The following is a 24,702-nucleotide window of genomic DNA, read 5'->3' as shown; positions in this document are numbered from 1 at the left end:
ACTAAATGAGTGAAGAAAAAAAAGAACCTTTACAGGTTTCCATGATTACTTTTCTTAAGAGAAAATCTCACAGTAGGCATCACACTTTAATCTAAATAAAAAATTTAAAGTCAACCAAAAGACGCACTAACGCACACCCACATAATTGTGAATCTCATCGAAACATTGATTCATTTTGAACACACACACTCACACACACAGAATGCATAAAGAAAATGAGACCTATTTTAGGACCATTATGACTTTTTTTTTTTTTTTGCATTGTGACAATTTCAAGACAGTTAATCATTTATTCTGTAATGCAATAAAAAAATCACTTACTGTAGTACAGTAATAAAAATAAAGGGATAGAACATATACTACCACAATATATACAATAACTGTACAATTTATATACTTTTTTTTTATATTACAGTAATGAACATTGTAGAGGGGGACAGTAATGTCACAATGCAAAAAAAGAATACCTTCGTATTCTTCATGCAAAACATTCCCTTGATTATGATTTTGGGGTTCAATACGACACTAGCGTTTGCGAACAGTTTTCGTGAGACTCACTCATCATACGTGTCCCTCTAATGCCCTGGAAAAACTATGAGTGTGCTGGAGGCGGATGAAACCCCCGATCAGTGCAGCATTTTGCAGTGGCACCAGGAAATCCATGTACAGTAAATGAGGGAAGGAGGTGCAGCACCTCCTCAAGACAAGGCAACATCACTGTCATTGTGCATAAGTGAACATACAGTAGCAGCCAGACATCTTCAGTGTCATCGAATCCCTCATGAAACAACTACAGCTGCTGACCCGTTGCTTTTATTTCAGTCCTTTCATTCAGCAATTCAAAACAGCAGAGGTGTGAATCTATGGTGCCCCTGAAGGGACATGGTGATGGGAGGAAAAATTAAGACTCCAAGCTTTGCTTTCCTCCAGAGAAACCGGGGAACGGAAACATTTTGGAGGGCGAAAGCAAAGTTTCTCGGGGGGAAAGCAAAGACAACGCAAAAGAATCGAAATATACGTTTTCCTCCCATCTCATATTTATTTTTTCCCATTATGTCCCTTTAGGAGCTCTGTAGTAAATCTCACAAAACGCATCAAGAATATATTTGATCCCAAATTCAAAAGAAAAAATTAAGAAGTTGTATTTTGCATGAAAGAAAATGATCGGTTTTAGGATTTATATTTATTTTCATGACAGCAAACAAAACAAAAAAGACTTATGTTATGCTGCGCTGAAATTTACGTCCAATTTATTTTTAAATTAGTTTTTTTTTTTACTGCAATAGAGTAACTACAAAAAAATTAATAATTTTTTTTAATAAATGTAAATAATAATAACAAAAATTGTCAAAAAGATATTTTCACAATGCAAAAAAATCTTAATGGTCCTAAGAAACAGACCTCATTTTCTTTATGCAAAATATGGGTAACACTTTACAATAAGGTTTCATTTGTTAACATTAGTTAACTACATAAGTTAATAAACTAGAATTAAACAATACTTATACAGCATTTATTAATCTTAGGTAATGTTATTAAAATCAAAAGTGGTATCTGTTAACATTAATGAATGCACTGTGAACTAACATCAACAAATGTTGTAAAAACATATTGTTCATAGTTAGTTCATGTAAACTAATGCATTAACTAATGTAAAACAAATGAGACCTTATTGTAAAGTGTTACCAAAATATGATTTCTTATTTGTCCTTTTGTTGTTTTGTGAAATTCTCCCAGTGGTGCATAAATGTGCCCTTTGAGTTTGAGATGTCGGTCTTAAATAACAAACCTGTGATTCTGTGATCAGCTGCTGTAAACAGTTGGACCAAATACAAAATACAATCAAATTCCATGTGAAAAAAACAACAACAACAACAAAAAACAGCACGCCGGCCATGTTACCGCACGGATTCCTCTGATAAAAATAAGGCAACTGGAGTTAGACATCAACAGAGAGATCCCGCTACATTTCACCTTCCTCATCCTCGTCCTCTTTCTCCGGTAGCTGCATCTTGAGCCACCCCTCGGCGGAGTGGCCGTGCTTCTTCTGGTGGCGTTTGTAATTGTCCCAGTGTCCTGTGGTGTAGCCGCACTCCTGGCACTTAAAGGGCTTCTCGCCGGTGTGCCGCAGCATGTGGCGTTTCAGGTTCATGCTCTGGTTGCAGCTGTAACTGCACACGCTGCACTGGAACGGCTTGGCGCCCGAGTGGATGCGCTCGTGCCGTTTCAGATTGGCCAAGTTCCCGCAGGCGTAGTCGCACGCGTGGCATTTGTACGGCTTCTCGCCCGTGTGCACGCGGTGGTGCCGCTTGAGGTTGTCGAAGTGGGCGGACGCGTAGTTGCACTGCGGGCACTTGTAGGGCTTCTCGCCGCTGTGAGTCTTCATGTGGCGGGCGAGGTGGTTGGGGTACTGTGTGACGAACGGGCACGACGTGCACGGGTACAGCTTGTCGTCTTTCTCCGGGCTGGTGGGCGAGCTTTTGGACAACATGTCTAATGTGCATTTGCTGCAGATTTGCGCCGTCGCGCCCTCCTCGTCTTCCAGCACCGCGCCGCACACGCGACACGTGAAGGGGAATAGCAGCTCGGGTAGAGGGTCCGACTCTTTGGCCAAACTCTCGGTGTGCAGCAGGGCGGGGGGATGGCGGTCCGTTCGAAGGGTGTCGTAGCTTTGGAGGAAGTCGGAGTCGTTGCTGATGTGCAGAGTGAGGTCAGACACCACCGACTCTGAAAGAAGAGGAAAAACAACACAAAAAGCTGAAGGGCTATTTTCCTCTTTTGAGCGAACCCAGTTTTAGGAACCCAACACTTTCTACTTCCCTTTACTTCACACTCCACTTCCTCTTTTTTTCTTGCAGCATGAAGCGCTCAAAGTGCAAAGTGTCGTAAGCAAGTGGAAATACACCAGCAAGAAACCTGCAGTTTTGAAGGGAACAGGTGCTTCTTTGTTCACTTTGAAACACTCAAAAGCCATCAGAAAAGCAGAGATGTTTCCTCAAGGAATCTGTATTCCTGTTTAGTACTGATAATCGAATAAAGGCAAATAAATGAGTAGTTAAAGTTAACAAGAAATGGCATTCATAACCCATTTTACTTCTGTAATATGACACATTTGTGGTTGTGGGGGAACACCACCAGCACACACTTTTGTGTATGTTTTGAACCGGGATTGAGAGTGAGTTTCATCCTCCTAGAGTATCTCCACATATGCCAGTGCTAACTCTTCTTGTTCACATCTGTCCTTATTTAACATTATTATAACTAGTATTTTGTTATATTTTTGCCATTTATACATGTATTATGAAAGGTCAGTAGAAGTGAGAGGGGAACAGGATCAGGAAACGTCCAAAAGCTGGGACTCAAACTCAAATTTGGGTGAGTGCAAATTTTCTGATAAAATCTAAATTGTAATTTTAAAAGAGGATTTAAAAAAAGCTCCAGGTTTGCTGTGCTTGTTTATAAGGCTGCACAAATGTGTCTCTTAAAGTCTGTGATTGTATATCAATAAATATTACTATAATATATTAATAATAATAGTAAAATCAAACATATAACATTATTATTATCGTATATTTCACATTAAAATCTAGCATTTACGTTTTTTTGTTTTTTTACAAAATTGTGTGATTATATTTCAATATGTCTATTATATTACTAAATAAAAAGATAAAAATTACTGAATAAAAACAAAATAGGGTCATTCCAAGTCAAATCAATCAAATTTCAGAAACTTCACCAGCTCAAATGTTTAATTTTGTTAATATTTTTTCTGAAGAAAGACAAACATAAATAGCGATGAAAGCCAAAATATTAAATGTATCCACTACTTTGTAGAGGATGGGGGGGGTATTAAGATTTATTTAATACTTCTTGAGTTACAGGCATGAACAGCACAAGAAGTGCTTTTCCCCATTTTTGAACTGTCACCGTTGGCATATAATGCGACAAAGATTGCTAAAGTGAACAGATTTTACTAATAGACCAACCAATCTCCGTATACAAATAAAATAATGATGCTGCCATCTTTTTAAAGTCATTTTTACTCCCCTGTAATTTGGCTTCAAATCTCAGGTGAAAATTGTTATTTTGACCCCCCTTTTGGCTTTCTTCTTCATTTATGTATTTCTTTCACCAAAAAAAAAAAAAAAAATTTAATTATCATAAAGTTGAGCTGACACGGAATGACCCAATAAGAAATCACTACTATTACATGTTACAGTAAAAAAGAACTAAGCCAGATTTGATAAAGCTATATCCCAATTTCGGTTTTACTTCGATTATTCGTGCAGCCCTAACGTGCACTGACGAATCATTCACAATAACAGCAGGAGCATTCATTGTAAAGTAAAAACAACGTGGTGGATTAAACAAATACCTTCCGTTAAGGCTGTAGATTTGTCCTCCTTGTGGCTCATCATGTGTTTCTTTAAAGAGTGGCTGTTGTTCCCTCGGAAGTCGCACTCGCCGCAGTTGAGCTCTTTCTCCTGCGTGTGCATGCGCTGGTGTCTCTTCAGGTTGCCCAGAGAGTTGCACGCGAACGTGCAGAACTCGCATTTGTACGGCTTCTCGCCGGTGTGTGTGCGCACGTGTCTCTGCAGGTTCACCAGCTGGGCGGAGGCGTACGAGCAGTGCTGGCACTGGTACGGCTTCTCGCCGTTGTGCGTTTTCATGTGCCGCTTCAAGTGATTAGAGTAACGTGAGCTGAAACTGCACAGTTTGCAGGCGTATGTTTTACTGGCGCTCTCATCGGTCGCGGATCTGCCTCGGTGGATCCTCCCCTGCGCGCTGTGGGCCGGGTGGGCCTCCTCTAACGGCCTGTCCTGGCGGTCGGCGTCTCCGCCCTCGGCTCCGCACTGGAGGCAGTGCAGGGCGAGGTCCAGCGTCCCGCTCAGGGGGTCGGCGAGCAGCTGCCCACACTGCCTGCAGGACAGGTACGGCGTGAACGTGGCGTCCGGGCCCATCTCCTCCCGCTCGCTCTCAGTGTCTCGCGGGTCCTCGAAGTCGCTCTCGATGCCGAGGCGGTTGTAGCTGGAGCAGTCCTCGTCGCTGAAGCCGTACACCGGCATACCCATGTCGGCAGTGACGGAGTCTGTCGGGAGATCACAAGATGCTGTGTTATGCAGTGCTTTTCTGTTTTAAAACCGTTTTCTTTACATGGGAAGTTGAGGCAAAACATATCAAAAGATATATTAATAATATAACATAATTAGTGCTGGGCAACGATTAATCGCATCCAAAATAAAAGTTTGTGTTTACATAATATATGTGTGTGTACTGTGTATAATTATTTTGTATATATAAATACACATTTAAGAATTTTTTTATATTTATATATATATATAAAATAAATTGTGTATAAATATACAGTATATACATGCAAATGTTTCTTAAATATATACAGTACCAGTCAAAAGTTTGGAAACATTACTATTTTTAATGTTTTTGAAAGAAGTCTCTTATGCTCATCAAGCCTGCAGTTAAAAAAAACAACAACAAAAAAAAAAACAGTAATATTATGAAATATTATTACAATTTAAAATAATGGTTCTCTTTTTTAATATATTTTAAAATTTAATTTATTTTTGTGATGCAAAGCTGAATTTTCATCAGCAAATACTCCAGTCTTTGGTGTCTTATGATCCTTCAGAAATCATTCTAATATGATGATTTGATACTCAGTTATTATCAATGATGGAAACAGTTGTGCTGTTTAATATATTTTTTTGGAATACTTTTTTCAGGATTCATTGATGAGTAAAACGTTAACCGCATTTATTCATAAAAACAGCATTTATTCAAAATAAAAACATTTCTAACAATATAAATCGTTACCATCACCTTTTATCAATTTAACGCATCCTTGTTGAATTAAAGTACAAATTTCTTAAAAAAAAAATAGTTATTGTTCCCAAACTTTTGAACGGTAGTGTATATTGTTACAAAAGATTTCTATTCTAAATAAATACAGTTCTTTTTAACTTTTTATTCATCAAATAATCCTGAAAAAAGTATCTCAGGTTATAAAAAAAATATTAAGCAGCACAACTGTTTCCAACATTGATCATAAATCAGCATATTAGAATGATTTCTGAAGGATCATAAGACAACAAAGACTGGAGTACTTGCTGATGAAAATTCAGCTTTGCATCACAAAAATAAATTACATTTTAAAGTATATTAAAAAAGAGAACCATTATTTTAAATTGTAATAATATTTCATAATATTACTGTTTTTTTTTTTTTTTTAACTGCAGGCTTGATGAGCATAAGAGACTTCTTTCAAAAACATTAAAAATAGTAATGTTTCCAAACTTTTGACTGGCACTGTATGTGTGTATTTATATATACAAAATAATTATACACAGTACACACATATATTATGTAAACACAAACTTTTATTTTGGATGTGATTAATCGTTGCCTAGCACTAAATATAATGTAATAATAGTAATAATAAAATATTAAATTCATTATTTAATAATAATAATAAAACATTTTTTTTTTTACAATTTAGTTTGGAATAAAGTATGGAATAGTATATCAAAATACAGAACACTCGTATATAGATGACCTGAGATGAACTATAAGCTGCAATAATTTATGGTGTTTATTCATAAAATTACAGTGAAGTAGAGCTGCACGATTCTGGATAAATCGAGAATCTTTTTTTGTTTTGTTTCAAATACAGATCACGATTCTGAACAGACAACTAAACAAAATAACATGTAATTTACTAGAGGTTCTGATTAAATGTTAATTGCTGCACTCTGTTTAAAAAGTTTAATTAATCTGAATTCATTCTTTTTAACATCGTTAAGAAAGAATGATTCAATGACTCTTAAATTCTTCACTTGTTTCATTACTGGATGAATCAGCTATTTTGAACGAATCTCTTGAGTAAATGATTCAATGACAAATACATGTTTGAAGCGCCGAGTTACTTTCAAAAGTTGATTTGCTCTATTTTGATCGCTATTGTATACTATAAACTTTTATACCAGTACTTCTGTGATAATATGAATATTTGTAACACAGAAATAACAATAATGTGTGTTTTAAAAGACTGCTTGCGAAGCTGTTTCATACCTATACATGGTAACCGCTCTCTCTGGGTCAACACAGATCTGAAAGAAGATATTTTGAAGAATGTCAGTAATCAAACAGTTGAGGGACCCCATTAACTTCAATGGGATCCATCAACGGTTTGGTTACCAACATTCTTCAAAATATCTTCATTCATTCAGGTTTGGAAAAAACTTGAGGGTGAGTAAATGATGACAATTTAAATGTTTGGGTGAACTAACCCTTTAATCTGGCAAATGCTTGGCTGAACTATGCAAAATACTGTAATTTAAGATGAATTAAAGTAATTAATGTACGTCACTGACCTGAGTCCCTCTCAAAACCAACAATCCTGTAGTCATTTTCTCCAAAGCCCAGCTCCTGTCCGAGGAGGAAGTCACTCTCCAGGACGAGGTTTTCCTGATTGCCAACCGCTGCACCATCTTCAGCTCCCACTGCAATAAAACCAGTACAACATCACAGCCTGTGTTATACAGTTATAGCCTACGTCTTTACCACGCTGGAATCAGTCTGATAATCACATCACTCTTAAACATGAAACTAAAAAGAAAGTAGCCTGTTTATTTTGAGATTCTTAGTATTGGGAAAATAACCATGTCCACTTGGATGACTCCTGAGTCGTAATCCACTAAATCTACCAGCAAACGTGTCAAAGGATGGCACACATTTGGTTCCTAAAAAGCTTTAGTGGATTTTTCAGACTTTCAGAGTGAATATTGTGTAAAATATTAATTTGACCATTATATTGGACGTCATTTAGCAGCAGTTTTATTCCGGCATTGGCAATTGAACACTAAATTAAAAAAATTATTCTGACTAACTATAAATATAACATAGAGGACATCTCAGATGCGTTTGTCTGATAATTATTCTCAGTCATATAAAAGGGGGTCAGCCAATGATAACGGGATTTAAACAGTGACGAGACTGATGGTTAACAACACTAGAGCTACATGAGCTCTGGACAGAGGAAAAAATATGATAGAAATGAATGAAGGAGGAAGGAACAGTGAAGAGACACTAGATAAACAGAGTGATTTGGGTCAGAGATGGGTCAAGCCCGAGTCCCGCAGCAGGAACAGGGGGATCTGTCCAGAGGAAACGGAGTGAGGAAAGAATGACGACAGAAGAAGGGGAAGCCGATGTGTTTTCACTGAGATAGAACCGAGCTTGGCTGATTCTTAAAGACACGTAAATCAATATTAAACAAGAGCTTTTGGAAATAGATTCTGCTCACTTAGTCAAGGCATCTCATTTAAACATTATATAAAAGCTCGAGAGGAACTGAAAAGAGCTGTGTTTTCTTAACGGACACAGCAAAAGGAAAGACATGCTCAAGGTTAAACTTGTGTATATTCATTTTTGAAAGAAATGAAAATGAACACTTAGGCTATTTCAACAGAAAGTACTGAAAAAGCAAGTTAACAAGAGCGAAAATACAGTGGATAAAAATGCAAACCAGAGTAAAAAAATAATAATAGAAACCAAGGACATAGGTATGACTCAATAACAAAACATATCTACAACAAAAGTGTTTCATAAACACATTCTGATCTGACATTACATTGATAAGTCTAAATGTGTGTCAATATTGTAAAAAAGTGTGTCAGTATGAAAACTACATTATGAGATTAATGTCAAATAGTCAATTTATTGTAGACTAGTCATGGTTGGCCATGTGAATAGTTATAGTCTCAAAACAATGTCCATACACACACACACACACACACACACACACACACAAATGTATGCTCTTGTTGATTATTGTCAACAGACATAAAAATCAAGTTAATAAAGAAAATAGAGTTAAACTGTGAATTGAGGTGAAATCAAGTGAGATAGAAGTCCAGACTTACATTTGACAGGCTGTGGGTTGGACTGTTTTCTTCTGGGCATTTTTTCTTAATGTGTCTGTTAATAATCAGCAGTTCCCTGTTGAGCTGGTCTTCATCACCATCACCTTCCTCTTCCTCATTTTTCTCTTCCTCCCTCGAACAAAGAGTTCCTCAATTCCCTCATAAACCCCGAATTAAACACGTTTTATCATATGTGTCCCCAAAAATCATATTCAAACAGCCAAACAACTGAAACTCTTGTTATTATTTATGTTAGCGTGAGCTAAAATTAAACTACATACATAATACAGAGACAGGACTGTAGAAACACTGCCATTTACGATTATATGATCCTCACATCGCAAGATGACGTCTGTAGCCTGATTTTAATCCACATCGATGAAAAAAATAGGATATTTTGGATGTAATTCGTGTTTATCCTGATATCAGTCGAAGGCTAACTAGCATTACTAGCTAGCCCAAAAAGAGAACATACAATAAAAGTCCAGTGTTTATAACCACTGGACAGCCAGCAGCGGGAACATCAACGTCTCTCCATGAGAAATTATTCGTCCATGTCGATTTGTATCCCTGTGAAGTGTCTCCATGAGTTGAAGAAGTGAAAGTGTGCAAGTTTCATTGCTGCTGGTGTTGTGATGGGAATGTGCAGCACAGGAAGTGATTGAAAGAGTTCAGTGTGAACCAGAGAAACCGCGACATCTACTGGAAGATCAGAGTATAGCAGCGCTCTATCTATCTATCTATCTATCTATCTATCTATCTATCTATCTATCTATCTATCTATCTATCTATCTATCTATCTATCTATCTATCTATCTATCTATCTATCTATATGTCTGTCTGTCTGTCTGTCTGTCTGTCTGTCTATCTGTCTGTCTGTCTGAAATATAATGTTACAATTTTAAATACTAATATAAATAAATATTATAATATATAAATATTAATTGTAATAGATGTAATATATGTATATTCTATCTATCTATCTATCTATCTATCTATCTATCTATCTATCTATCTATCTATCTATCTATCTATCTGTCTGTCTGTCTGTCTGTCTGTCTGAAATATAATATGTTACAATTTTAAATACTAATATTAATAAATATTATTATAGGCTAAATATTAATTGTAATAGATTTTATATATGTATATATTGTGTCTGTCTGTCTGTCTGTCTGTCTATCTATCTATCTATCTATCTATCTGTCTGTCTGTCTGTCTGTCTGAAATATAATATAAGTTACAATTTTAAATACTAATATTAATAAATATTATAATATATAGGCTAAATATTAATTGTAATAAATTGTATATATGTATATTCTGTCTGTCTGTCTGTCTGTCTATCTATCTATCTATCTATCTAAAGTTTAAACTATAGGCCTATATATATATATATATATATATATATATATATATGATTTAATATAATATGAAATGTCTGCCTCTTTAAGAACCAACAGACAAAACTCATGGTTTTTCCATTTTCCGTTTATTGGAAAGTAGGATTGAGAATAAGAATATTAATAAACTTCGCTTCTAACCTTTGCAGTGAAATACAGTATTTAAACTACATTCTTTATCTATTGGCCAAAACTACAGCGATGTGTAGCTAATTTACTGTACATAACTTCATCAAAACTTCTCACTTAGGGAACAAAGAAGAAAAAAGAAGAAGTTTTTTTTTTAACACATTACAATATCAGGGTAGACATATGCTTCTACTAATAGAAACGTTACTAAGTTTGGTATAGAAATGCCACACAGCAAACCATTTCTACGAACACAGGTGAACTGGTTCTCATGTAAACCCCTCTGTTGAACAATCAACTCTACGAGGGTCTGAAACATTTAATAACACAGTGCTAATACTTAAAGCACAAAACAAGCCATCGATATACAGTTCACTGTGGTTAGAAATTGTTAATGCATAATATAAGGCCACTTTTGTGGCTGACGATGAGTTGATTGTAATAATTTACATGTATTAATAAGAAATGCCACATTTATTATTATTGTTCATCCTCTTTCAATGAAACACATTCACGCATATACACACATCTAAACCTCTGTATATCTGGCTGCCAGTGTTTGAACTCCACAATCATATTCATAGCACCAGTAGCTCCTCCTGTGATTATAGTTTATGTAATAGGTAAAGAGGTATGCTCATTGTCCAGGACATTGTTCTTTATTGGAGTATACTACTGAATACCCGTATACTACCTTACAATTCCCGATTTGGCTGAGGGAGCTGAGAGGTTTACATTAATATTGCCTTTAATGCTCGTCTTGAATATCAGAAGATGAGCTGATATCCGCTGACGGGTCTGATGACAGACCAGGGTTCCTGATGATGCCTTGGTTAAACCTTGATGATGCTAAGGGAGGATGATGTCCTTTGGAACTACAAAAGAGTAAAAATGGTCAGAGATTAGAAAAAAAAAAATCAATAAAATACTGAGGCAAGATTGAATATCTTTATGGTTGAACTGCACGTATAATACTATACTTCTATTTTTACAGCATTCATGTCAATTTTCCATAACACTTTACAATACAATAAAACTGACAATTCAAATATTTCTAAAGCTTTTAACAATTTTAGTCAAAGTTCATTTCAACATTTACTAATACATTATTCAAATTAAAAGTTGTATCTGTTAATATTATTCAGAATTGACATGAACTAACAATGAATGCGTTTTGTATTTGTATGCTATAACTTCTGCTATAATATGAATACATACTGTAGAAAATGTACTATGTACAAATTGTATTAATAAGGTTAGTTAATGCATACCTTGCGAGTTGCGACTGTTAGATACTACGATATAGTTCTACAAATAAATGATATTTTCAACTTGAAAGTACGTATGCATATAATGTAGGTCTTTTTAAGTGGTTGTTTTTAAAAAATAAATTAATAAACAGTTATGCTGTGATGAATCTGCATTTTGGAAGATAACAGCCGAACAGTTTTAAAGCAGAGGGTGAGTCATTTTTCACTCCTTTATTTGCTTAATAAAAAAAAAAAAAAAATTGATATATATATATACATAGCCCTTACAAGTAATCTGCATGCGATGCATCTGGTTAAAACAACTTCAATATTACCATATATAAGCTTACATGGAGTGTGAATATGTAGGTTTACTATAGAAAAGCTCAAATGTGATAAAAATGGCGAATGACCAAAGCGAAAGCCCAGATGTCAAGCTATACGTCCATGACCTCATGTTAACTAATGGGACCTTATTGCATATGAAATACCTGTATGACATCGTCAAATTATGCAGTGTACAGTACTTTATACCACAATTCAAACATACAATTACAGGATGTTTTCTACACTGACGTCCTTTGGAAAGTAGCTGTGTGTTTTGAGAGAATCAAATATTTTATGTTGTGTACTTATGGACAGTGAGAATGAATATCACAATATTATTATAGACTTCCTTATTTAACCTTACATTCCAAAAGTCAATCAAGAGTAATTTAAGGTGTGAATTTTAACATCTCTGCATAACTTGATCAGACTATAGAGTTAAGTCATACAGTATTTACATAAAACTGAATTTAAAAATGCAAAATAATTGTATTTGATTAATATTTGCTGAATGCATAACATTTTTTAACACTTTATAATAGGTATACAGTAATAAAGTACTTACAAATCATTTTCAAACCATTAGTTTGTAGTAAATTATAGTCTTTGTTTCTAATATACTATATGGATAGGATAAATATTGTTTAATTAGCATATGCAAAGAGTTTTTTAATTTTTTTTAAAAATTTTGTTAACATCGTTTTAACCATATAAGTTATGTACAGTATTTCAATCCAGTATAGTAAAGGGAGCTGTTAATGGTTATTATGAGTAAACAGAACTTTCTCACTTTAGATTAGGTCACAGACAATCAGAAAATGTCATTAATTAAGTGATTTAAACTATCCTTTCTTGGACATTAATTACATTAATATGAAGTGTTCCTTAAAATTTGTACAAATACATTAAACATCAGTTAGGATTAGGATACAAAGCATAAAAGAACATCTAACTCTTCACATACAAGCTAAACAATAATTTGTAACTTACAGTGACTGAAGAACTCTATAGTTTATAATTTACTCTGTATTCAATACTTTTATCCCTTAAAATTAATAGTTGATCACCCAAATAAAAAAAAAAAAAGTTTTTTTTCCTATAAAAATAGCTTGAATGTAACTACACCCTTCCTTTATTTACTATCTGCGGATTCATGAATATGCTAATTAGCCCCGCCTCCACTCACTCACTCACACCAGCTCAGAGATCCATTCGGCCAACTTACTGAGGTAAACGCTGCACAATGGTATCACTCTTTACGTCAGACACCTAACGGTAGTAATATGATTACACTGTAAAAAAATTCTAACCTCCCTAACTCAAAATTTTCTAGTGACTGATGACATCTACATTTTTCAATTGGCCCAAGTGAAATTCTGTAAATTTAATTTTATAATTTACAGAATTTCACTTGGGCCAATTGAAAAATTTAGATGTCATCAGTCACTAGAAAATTTTGAGTTAGGGAGGTTAGAAATTTTTTACAGTGTAGCCTTATGCTTTACATTATCAAACAGCTAATAATGTGTAGCTAATGTTAAAATATCCCAGGATAACATGGCTTCTTTAGAGACTCTCCTGCTTCACAGCAGTTAAAGATATGCTAAAGCCCGTCAGCACGTTGACATGATTGGTTACAAGGTAGTTTGTGACCGCGTTTTTGAGACTGTCTTGCAGTTTTAAAGAGAAAATACTCAGCAATTGTGTTGACTTATGAATCTGCACATGGTTTGTCTTAAAGCATATTAAAAACATCACATAGACATATAAACAACATTAAAAACTTTAAGTACCCCCACTACCCCATCAATAAGGCCCCCTTCATTGACACTAAACCAACAAATCAATGTTGTGGGTAAAAAAGACTGGACAAAATACACATTTTAAATTTTAATATTTTAAATACAACATTTGATGGAAAACAAACACTTATTTAAAAATAAAAAAGACATGAAATTACCACTATAACCAGTAGATGGCGACAGAGGAGAACTTATTTCCATTCCCTAATATAGTTTTTTTTCCTCTCGTTTTGCTTTTACATTTATATTTAGACATTATAAAACCACTACGTTTCAAAAAAAATAGTTTTATCAAAGTTCGTCACTTTTTGTACTGAAGTAGCCACCCAAAGTCTCATAAAAAACAATAACTGTTCTTAAATTGACTGGTAATAAATTGGCAATGAATTACACAAAGGGTACAACGAGCGCTCCTTTTATAATCACTGAAGCTGTCAGTCAGTTTAACGCAATGATTTTGGCACAGTTGCGAAAACTCCCGTTTTAATCAATGAATCTAACTAAAGCGCACAATAAATGTCTAATTCACAATGCATTTACGCTTTGTTTGTTATAATGGGTTAGGCATGTAGAACTTAAACTGGCACTAAACATAAACTCATTCAGTGTTTTGAGGAATATTGGGTGGATTCTCACAACTAGTAAATTAAACACTTCTGATTGGACATTACTTTCAACAGACATGCCAGTAATTGGCTACAATACTCAACGTTGAAAATCACGTTGTAAATGGACACATTTGCAGCGACTAATGCGCCAGGCTGAGGTGATGTTGGTGCGATTGACGGTGTTCCTGGCATATGCCTATTCCGCCAATGCAGAACAAACCAAGCAAAGTCTAAATCGCGCACCCTTTGGAACCTGCACACGTACCCCACCTAGGGTACACGCACCCACCGTTGGGAATTACTGGTGTAGATAATGCAGTATTCCATTGGAAACAACAGTCAGGGTTGCCAGGTCCCAGAAAAATTTCCAGCCCAAAGCCGACTCAAACCCCGCCCAAAAGGAATGAAAACCAGCCCAATTTACCCCCTGTCCAATCACAGTTGAAAGCTGCGGGATTCCCATAAAGGTCCTTAATAAACGTTTTGATTTAGTTTATTCTATGGTTTAAATCTTATTTTAGATGTTTATATGTAAATGTGCTTATTTAATATTTTAATATGTATTTTATCCCTCTTCAGTTACTTACTTTTTTAAACTTTGGTACTGTTAATTCTTCTTTTACTCTGTCTTTGATTGTAATTTTCAGCACTTGGCATGATAAATTGTTTAAAATGCAAGCTACAAATATGAATGACATAGCCATCCATAAAAGTCAGTTCAAGTCCAATTTGGGCTATGAATATAGCTCTTTTCACAATACACATCGCCTCAAAGCAGCTTTACAGAAAATCATGATGTTCATAATTAATTTATTCCTTTTTGCCTTATAGTTGCATTTAGCAGATTAAAATGCTATGTCTATAAGATTGTCTTTGCCTTAAAACACGTGGTAACACTTTACAATAAAGTTCACTAGTTAACATTAGTTAACATCAACTAAGAATGAATGCTTCTTCAGCATTTATTAATCTTAGTTAATTTTAATTTCAACATTTACTAATACGTTATTAAAATCAAAGGTTGCATTTGTTAACATTAGTTAATGCACTGTGAACTAACATGAACAAACAATGAACAGCTGTATTTTTATTAACTAACATTAACAAAGATTAATAAATCACTCGCTCTTTCCGCGCTCTTTAGGTGAGATGGTCCTCACTGCAGAACACGAAATCCAGGGGGAGGAGTTGGATCCAGATCCAACTCCTCCCACCTCACATATACCTAAACCTACCCATCTCCACCCCCTGATCCCTAAACACACCCCTAAACCTACCAATCTCCACCCCTTAGATCTGGATCCAACTCCGCCCCCTGGATCTCGTGTACTGCAGTGAGGTGCTACTGCTTTAGGTTGCCAGGTTTCCAAGGATCAACGCACTTTCAATAAAATAATGTATTTTCATTTGTCTTTGCCTACAGATAAACATTTGGCGGCCGCGGTACATTATACAAGTACGCGGTACATTTCCCGTGACTGCATTTTAAAAATAACCCAATTGTGCGGGAAAACCGCGACCCTGGCAACACTGACCACAGTGAAAGCCACAGTGTTGGTCAGTGGTGAAGGTCTCACCTTGCTGCCCAGCAGGCCTCCGTTATGGTACTCTGGGGTACTTTGGCCAGACAGCGGCTTGCTTTTCTCTTTACTGTGGTTGTTGGAATCGTTGTCTTTGATGATATCATACTGCTTACAGAAGAGCACAATCACAGCTGCAGCAAGACAGAGATCAGTTTGATTACGGGGACGCAGATCTGATACGTTTAATTAAAACAAAACACTATCTTCCATCTGGATATCACAATTGAGTTTGAAAGGACAAAAGTTTTCTTAAGGTCACTGTAAAAAAACAACAACAAAGCAATACTTAGGAGAATATTTGAAATGCAGAACAGAGAAAGTAAAAATATTGTTACAGGTTTGATACAACCCTGTAAAGCCTATTGTTTCATATTTGATATGAAAATATCCAAGGCCTCGAAATTATAAACATGACCAAATATTTGCTGATTTTTATAAAGCAAACATAAGAATAACATTTATATTGTAAGTATTATTTCAAATTGAACACTTACAGGACCGAACAAACTTGATTAATTGATTATCCATACATACATTAAAATGTGAGTATCAAATGTGATAAATCCAGCTTTTGAGGAACAGTTATTTGTGCAATAAAAACTACTACTTTAGCATTTAAATATCATGTTACAAAGACATATTATTGAGAGATATAAAGTGACAACTGATATTTATATGCATTTATGTAAGTACTGTTATAAAGGTCTCATTGATTTACATTACAAGCTATCAGAATTTCATCTTACTTTTTGGTCATATAAATATCAGCAACTGCACTAAATTGCATATTTTTGCTCAGTTTGAGTCTCTGAATAATATTGAAATGAGCTCCATATTCTTGTGAATCATACTATATGAGCCATAAAAGCCTGATGTATCAAATCAGGCTTTACAGGGTTAAATGGAGGGACAAGTCAAATTATTTCCTTTGGTAAACAATATCACGAATATCATTGCAACCAGAATATTTTTTTTACTTGTTTATAATGATTATGTTTAATGAAATCCAAGACAATGCCCTTTACCTGCCCACATTAGTAGTACAGTCATTATGATCAGTATCTCTCCAGTCTGAAGGTGTCTGGAAATGTCTAAACCCTCAACCGCAGGGTCATCTGATCAGGTAAACAAGACAACAACACATGTTAGAGGATGAAAGAGATCATTGAAGAAGTGTCAGAATATTTATTAACAAACTCAAGAAATTAGAAGGTTTTGTGGCTTTTAGTTCATTTCAGTCATGGCAACCCTGGGGAGTGTTCGGCATGCTAATGGATAAGATGACAATAGCTACGTTTACATGGACACAATCGGAATGAAATCAATCCGACTGATGAATCCGAACAAGGTGTTTACATGAATGATAAATAAAGTAATCGGGTTGATGTGCGCGTTTATATGTCACAAGTTTCAAATCGGATCTGATGTTTTGACATGCGCACACTGCACGAATATACAGAGTTTCCCGCTTTTCGTGCATAAATATTCTCCTCTATTGGTTCTTTATTTGTTTTAAACGGCAGACGTAATATTTATTCGTCTCTGGTCATAATTTAGAGCATATTAACCGTTTTGCCGTGCTTCTTATTGATCACGCAGTAAAAATGCCCCTCCCCGCGGCCAAAACCAGACGTCTGTGGATGAGAATCCAAAACAAGGACTGGTGGGACGTTGTCCTGCTTGCCTTCACACACGCGCGAGTGAAATGAGAATTTTAGAATGACGGGAAACTTATTAATATGACACTTTATTCAACAGGAAGAACAGCTCGTTCCGCGCGTCATACGTCATTACGCTATTTAACGTCATTGCACATGCGCAGTCCTTTCAGTTTCGGTTTTCAATCCGATCAAGTGTTTACATGTTCTCTCGATCGGATTACAAAAGGGATAAACCACCCCTTTCAATCCGATCGAAATTTCATTCGGATCGAGCTCAATCGGATCGATTAAGGTGTTTACATGAAGGTGTTTTAGTCCGATTGAGCCGTCAATCCGATTACAAGTGTTCATGTAAACGCAGCTTGAGTAGAAAGGATTAATGTACGGGACTTGCTACTTCCAATACACACTCAACACACTGCTGTGTGAGCAAGTAAGACATGCTGCTGCTGTACAATATAGCGTACACAAATTAGCCATATAGCAGATCTATACAGGTGGAGCTGGGGAAGGTGGAGGGTTTCTGAAATGCTTCAAATGCTGACCAAGTATTTGAAGGTTGAGCAGGAAGCTCATTGGCTACTGAAACAGCAGGAACCAATCAGCTGTGCCCTATAGAATGATGTGATTGCAAGCAGATTGAGTTAAGGACCTAAGGATCAGCCTGTGCATCTAGAGTTTCATGACAGAACTTTGTATGTCTGTGAGCTTTGAGCTCATCATGTGCTAATGCACCAAAAAAAAAATCAAAGTTTTAAATAAAACAAAGCTTATTGGATTATGCCATACAAGAAAATAGAATTTAAGTTTTTCTACATCAAACGTTCATGTTTGAGTATTATTTGTAAAATTTACTAGCACTATCTGAGTGAAAATAGTTTCAAAGTAAATCCTACACCAATTTTTTTTTTTTTTTTTTGTGTAAATGACATACAAATCAATGAAACGTGCTGGTTGAGTCACTCAGTAGCATCTTTCACAAAAAACATGAAATGTGCTTTATAAAATGAATGACATTGTAGTAATGCTGATCTACCAGACATGTGTACCTTGATCCATCATGGTGGATTGAAAATGTTCCGACTTTTTAAGCGTCCTGAAGTGAATCTTTTTGCTGGCCAGACTCTCTCCATAGAGTACGGAAGCCCTGAACCGCAACGTAAAAAAAAAAAAAGTATGTAAAAAAAAAAAATGTATGTAAAAAAAAAAAAAGTATGTGTAAAAAAAAAAAAATTGTATGTAAAAAAAGAAAAAAGTATGTGTAAAAAAAAAAAAAAAATTATGTAAAAAAAAATAAATAAAAGCTATCATTTCGAGATTAAAGTCGAAATGTTTCGAGATTAAAGTCGAAATGTTTCGAGATTAAAGTCGAAATGTTTCGAGAATAAAGTCTTCTGTAGAAGTTGTGTGTGTGTGCTTGCCGTTATTTCACATTGCCGCACAGGCATTCATGCGTGTGCGTGCGTGTGTGTGTGTGTGTGTGTGTGTAAATACATGCGCTTGTGAAGTCGAACTGCCGTCTATAATAGACACTGTACGTTCTGGATACATTTTAAGTGCATCATTCTGTATCCAATCATTTGGCCGGATCCCGTGATTTCCTCAAATATGATAACCACTGGTGGTTGAGGAAAGATTCCCTGAAATGATTGTAAAGCGCTTTTAAGTGTAGGCCTACAGTATATGAAAGCGCTAAATGCCTCATTCATGCATTCATTCATTCATTCATAAAGCTGGATATCTTGATCCAGTCTGACAGTATATTTTATAAAGTCCTATAGCCTAATGTCATGTTGGTAGACCTGTAGAATATCCCTTTGTTGAAAGCCCAGATAAAAGTAAAAAGCTATTATTTTGTGTAGATCCAGTTTACACACACACACGCACGCACACGCATGAATGCCTGTGCGGCAATGTGAAATAACGGCAAGCACACACACAACTTCTACGGAAGACTTTATTCTCGAAACATTTCGACTTTAATCTCGAAACATTTCGACTTTAATCTCGAAACATTTCGACTTTAATCTCGAAACATTTCGACTTTAATCTCGAAACATTTCGACTTTAATCTCAAAACATTTCGACTTTAATCTCGAAAGATTTCGACTTTAATCTCGAAAGATTTCGACTTTAATCTCGAAATGATAGCTTTTTTTTTTTTTTTTACATATATTTTTTTTTTTTTACATACTTTTTTTTTTTTACAGATTATTATTATTTTTTTTTACGTTGCGGTTCAGGGCTTCCGTAATAGAGTCCGACGGATTGGACCTGGATAATATAGTCTGTGTCCTCATCCAGATCCCAAAGTATACAAGCATGACTGGTCGTGTTCACCTCACGAATGAAACGCTGCATCAACCCGTCCTGACGCTAAAACACACGCACACACACACGTTTAAAGATTCATTAGAGGGCATATTTATTGCAGATATTAAATGTCAGACTCCCTCGATTGCAATATAATCTCATTGTAATAACTTTGTTTGACCTGCTGTGAGATGGCAAAGCCAATTACGGTCTCTCCGTCCAGAATATTCCAGGACACGGTGGCCGAATCTGCGCGCAGGTGTGCAACAGAGACATTGACAGGAGCAGCAGGGCGGTCTGCGAAACACAAATCACCAGCATGAATCATTTCTTAGCACAACCATCTGATGCACTCAACTGAAATTAAAGCTGAAATATTCAATAAAAGATTCAGGCTCCATGAACGTCATGTTTAACAACATTATATTAAACATGTTACTGTTGTATGCAAATATGCAAGGGATTTTGAGACGCTTTGTAGTATTTATAGATTCATCCTGTCTCTGCTTCCCCGAGACATCCAAGGACCAACTTGACACCGGCTCAATGAACAACTACAATAATGCAGTTCATAAATATGCAACACTTCTGTATTCAGCTGATTCACTCTGCTGGGATTTTATGCAAATGAATTCTAATATTAATTCTTCTCTTTAATGGGATAAGCGTGACTCAGTTGGTACAAATGACTGCCAAACCACAGTGCTTTGCCAAATCTCTGACTTTGTGTGCCAAGGAGAAAAATGTGTTTGACTGAAAAAGGACATGCAGTAGGTTTTGTCAAACCCAACAACATATTCTTAAAATAAAAAATAACAATCCAAACAATCTAGAGAAGATAAAGACTAATGCATTGTGACACTTTTAATCATGTTTTTGCTGAATATGTTCAGTATAGGGACTTTAAAACATTACAAACATTAGAAGCATGACCTTCTGATACAATATAACGACATGTAAATCTGCTTTATATGCACTATACAAAAATGGTTTGTCTTGACAATCATACAACATACCTTAGAGTCAGATAAATTAGAAATTGTGCTTTAAATGGTAAATTGGCTTTTTTATTAAAGTCTGAATCAACTGACAACATTGCTAAAAAGTAATGTTTCAATGGTCAGATAAGGTAGAAATAACTCCTGCACATTTATTTTATAGGTGTATAGATAACATCAAACATTGTAATGCAAAAAATACCAAAGATTTACAGGGAATGGGTTGCAGAGCAAGACTCGTTTGGTCAATAACTTGCAAACATGTAGCCTATATTACATACATTTTTTACATTTGGCATTTTGCTGATATCCAATCATTTCTTATACTGTATATGAAACAAAAAAGCTACTATGGGATATGACCCAGGTCAGACTTGAACCTGTATCCCTGTGAACCATAAGCTCTAATACGTCCAGATCCACATCCAAAGGCATTGACATCTTTGTTGTCTTAAGTATGCTTTCTAACCAGAGCTCATGCATATATTGGCATATATTACTTCAAGAGGTAGACAGAAAACAATTCAATTACTGAGATGACCTTATGAATAAAACAGGCTAGATTGCTAATGTTACATCCTGGAGCAAAAAAATTTATAAAAAAGAAAGAAAGAAAAGAAAAGTGAGACATTTGTTCATAATCAACAGAATGTTTAACACGAATCAGTTTTGAAATAACAGGCTTAAAAAAGCATTTTAAGGTGTCCTTGTTACAGTGTAATTACACATGCAAGTACTGAGTAATATTAATTAACTACATGTACTTACTACAGGGTTAGGACTAGGTTTGGTTTAGGGTTGGTTGCATGTGATTATGCTAAATTTATAGAAATTACGGTTACACTTTATTTTAAGGTGTCATGGTAGTGTAATTATATATTTAAGTACTGATTAATACTAACAACATGTACTTACTCTAGGGTTAGGGTAGGATTAGGATTTGGTTGAGGTTTAGTTGCATGTATTTATGCATAATTTACTGTTATTATATGGTAAGTACATGTATGTAACAAGGACACTGTAAAAAAGTGCATATTGATCATAAGTACAAATATACAACAGAAATAAATAGAAAACGCATTAACGTTTAGTTCAGTTATACAGTATGGTACAGCTCAAAATATCCTAATAGAGCCCTACTATATCAGCGGTACATTAAACCCAATCTATGTTTCCATTTCAAAGCTAAACACCCCCTTGAAAATAATTGAGTCCCCAATAAGGCATGACTGCAACCCTGGCAGGGCAATTCAGCCAGTGTTTTAGGATCAAACACAGTCTCAGAGCTCAGCAAGAGAGCAAACATTGCGTCAGTATCCGCACCCATCCTTTTTATCTTGTTATTTGCCAAGAAAAGAGAAATTAAGCTAATTGTAATGTACCAAGGTCAATGCTTCATGAACATGCATCAGCTTAGAAAGCACGGTACGCTTTCTGGTAAAACGGTCTAATTAAGAATAAGTGCATTGAGAGAGCTGCCAGTCTTTCAATTAGCTGTGAACTTTGATGTAAGGTTTGGCAGGAGATGGATGGCAAGCACTTTAAAAGACTTTTAGTGCATCGAAGGGTGTGCAAAATGAGATCTTCAATGACTGTAATCTATTAAGAAACAAAAAATAATAGATGGATCAAATCATCTTTAATACAAGAAAGCATAATAAAGACCGTTATTCCCCTTAAGAACATACCATATATCGCACTGGCACTTAAATGCCATGAATTGACATGCTCTAGCACAGGTCATTCTCTCAGCACTATCTATTGGCCCATTAAATCAAAGACAACGACTAACAGAGAAAAGGCAATTTCCTTAATGTCTTCCTCTGCTGGCTCGAAAGGACACTGAAAGGATTATATAACACAACATGCTTATAGACTGTAGTCATGATGATCAACACATGAGCGCACAAGCATAGAGAGATGCATGTTGCATTTGAGTCTTTATTATTAGTCATACTATTCGACAGAAGGAACATAAGTTTACTTACTCGCCCCTGCAAAGCAGATGTGGCATCCAAACAGAGATAGAACAAGGCTCATAAAAGTGAATAGGTGAATCATATCTTCCTCAAGAGTTATTCCAGATGAGTGACGCCAATTTCCAAGGAAAAGTAACCTGAAGTTAACATCCCTCCAATTATCACATGATTATCAACAACGCATTTTCTTTGCTACACTGTGACGATGATAAACAGTCTAATAAACCAGCAGCATCTTCTTCTTCAGCATCCACGCAGTCTGATGTCCAACGCACCTCAATCTGTTGCCATCCGAATCCGCATCAGCTGGAGAGAAAGAGCAAGGGAGACGCTTCCTTTTGCGATTATTTGCAGTGATTTAAGAGCTAATGAAATCACACTTTTTATGTTTACACAGGGACTCGAGAATCGTCAGCCTCGCCACCAGTTACATGCTCGCTGCGCGTCTAATGTAACGCGTAAGCGCGCATGGCGTCCATCACAAAGCTCGCGTTCGCCTTCCTCACTTTATGCGCTCGCTCGAGTAAGACGCTTTGAGAATACCAATAAATCTGCGCTGCATCGCGGGCACATGACCCACAGGTGGCCAGTTACTGATTGATTCTCAGCAGTCACTCATTCACCTTCTGTAGCCGCATGACGCACGAACCCGCACCGGGATGAATGCAGTAAAAACACCCTCACCAGATCTGTTAGACGCGATTTATGACGCCATTCAAACTTGCACGTCGATAGACCACGGCAAACATCAAGATCAGGAGAATCTCACACCGAACTGTGCGAGTGGAACAGAAGAGGCAACATTTTGACTTGACCATTTAAAATACTTTCACATCAGATGTGAGAAAAGAATAGTATTCATGATTACAGAATAGAATAGATCAGGAATGGAATAGTAGGCCTACTGCAATAGTGTTATTATATTATGAACAAACAAGAATTTTTCAGATAGACGGAATAATATGAATAAAATAAAAATGGCTGTATGTATTTAACTGATTCCCTCTGCTGGGCTTGGGAAATTATGCAAATGAATTATAATTAAGCATGACTCAGTTGGTCATAATTAGTGACAATCCAAGGTAATTTGCCAAGTCTCAGATTTTGTGTTTGACAGAAAAAGGTATTTGTTTTTAAACCAACACCCAACAACATATTCGGTAACACCTTACAATAAGGTTCATTAGTTAACTACATTAGTTAACTTGAACTAAGAATGAAAAAAACATCTACAGCATTTATTAATCTTAGTTAATATTAATTTCAACATTCACTAATACATTATTAAAATCAAAGGTTGTATTTGTTAACATTAGTTGATGCGCTGTGAACTAACATGAACAAACAATGAACAGCTGTATTTTTATTAACTAAACATTAACAAAGATTAATAAATACTGTAACAAATGTATTGCTCATTGTTAGTTTGTGTTAGTAAATATATTAACTAATGTTAACTAATGAACCTTATTGTAAAGTGTTACCACATATGCTTAATATAAAGCATGATTCTAAGACAAAATTGATCAAATTTGTAAATAATGGAATAGTCTACTATGATTAAGAATACACAACCAAAAATGTGAATAAAAATCCTAAAATGAATAAAATAATTAGAAAAAAGATGGATATGTGCAATTAAAATAAACATGAAATAACCAGAATATACAGTATTGAATATACCATAATAGAATAGAATAGAATAGAATA

General features: G+C 35.5%; 2 protein-coding genes across 2 annotated transcripts; both read right to left on the bottom strand.

Annotated features, from left to right (window-relative positions):
* Positions 1-1,722: 1,722 nt before the first annotated feature.
* znf513b (zinc finger protein 513b) lies at positions 1,723-9,128 on the bottom strand. The gene is made up of 4 exons (XM_084392449.1): positions 8,940-9,128; positions 7,389-7,517; positions 4,376-5,089; positions 1,723-2,727 (listed from the first exon to the last, which is right to left on the bottom strand). Exons 1-4 carry the CDS (start codon positions 8,977-8,979, stop codon positions 1,964-1,966), a joined length of 1,647 nt encoding a protein of 548 aa, XP_084248575.1. The 5' UTR covers positions 8,980-9,128; the 3' UTR covers positions 1,723-1,963.
* A 1,292-nt stretch (positions 9,129-10,420) lies between these two features.
* On the bottom strand, positions 10,421-23,641 carry fndc4b (fibronectin type III domain containing 4b). Its single transcript, XM_084392624.1, has 7 exons — positions 23,002-23,641; positions 20,197-20,312; positions 19,963-20,078; positions 18,752-18,840; positions 17,067-17,156; positions 16,036-16,172; positions 10,421-11,346 (listed from the first exon to the last, which is right to left on the bottom strand). The coding sequence occupies exons 1-7, from the start codon at positions 23,072-23,074 to the stop codon at positions 11,305-11,307; spliced, it is 663 nt and encodes a 220-aa protein (XP_084248750.1). The 5' UTR covers positions 23,075-23,641; the 3' UTR covers positions 10,421-11,304.
* Positions 23,642-24,702: the final 1,061 nt, after the last annotated feature.

The sequence above is a fragment of the Rutilus rutilus genome, assembly GCF_951802725.1.
Source record: "Rutilus rutilus genome assembly, chromosome: 21".
Classification (NCBI taxonomy): Eukaryota; Metazoa; Chordata; class Actinopteri; order Cypriniformes; family Leuciscidae; genus Rutilus; species Rutilus rutilus.
Note: the sequence above shows the minus strand (reverse complement) of the source record. Positions and strands in the feature narration are given on the sequence as shown.

Bases quoted from the DNA above. Each gene is read 5' to 3' on its own strand.
- znf513b (XM_084392449.1), bottom strand. From the start codon at position 8,979: ATGCCCAGAAGAAAACAGTCCAACCCACAGCCTGTCAAAT. The intron at 5,090-7,388 runs GTCAGTGACGTA...ATCTCCCGACAG, and splicing joins TGGTTTTGAGAGGGACTCAG to ACTCCGTCACTGCCGACATG. The intron at 2,728-4,375 runs GTATTTGTTTAA...CTCTTCTTTCAG, and splicing joins ATCTACAGCCTTAACGGAAG to AGTCGGTGGTGTCTGACCTC.
- fndc4b (XM_084392624.1), bottom strand. From the start codon at position 23,074: ATGATTCACCTATTCACTTTTATGAGCCTTGTTCTATCTCTGTTTGGA. The intron at 20,313-23,001 runs GTAAGTAAACTT...TGTGTTTCGCAG, and splicing joins CATCTGCTTTGCAGGGGCGA to ACCGCCCTGCTGCTCCTGTC. The intron at 17,157-18,751 runs GTACACATGTCT...TTACCTGATCAG, and splicing joins ATCCACCATGATGGATCAAG to ATGACCCTGCGGTTGAGGGT.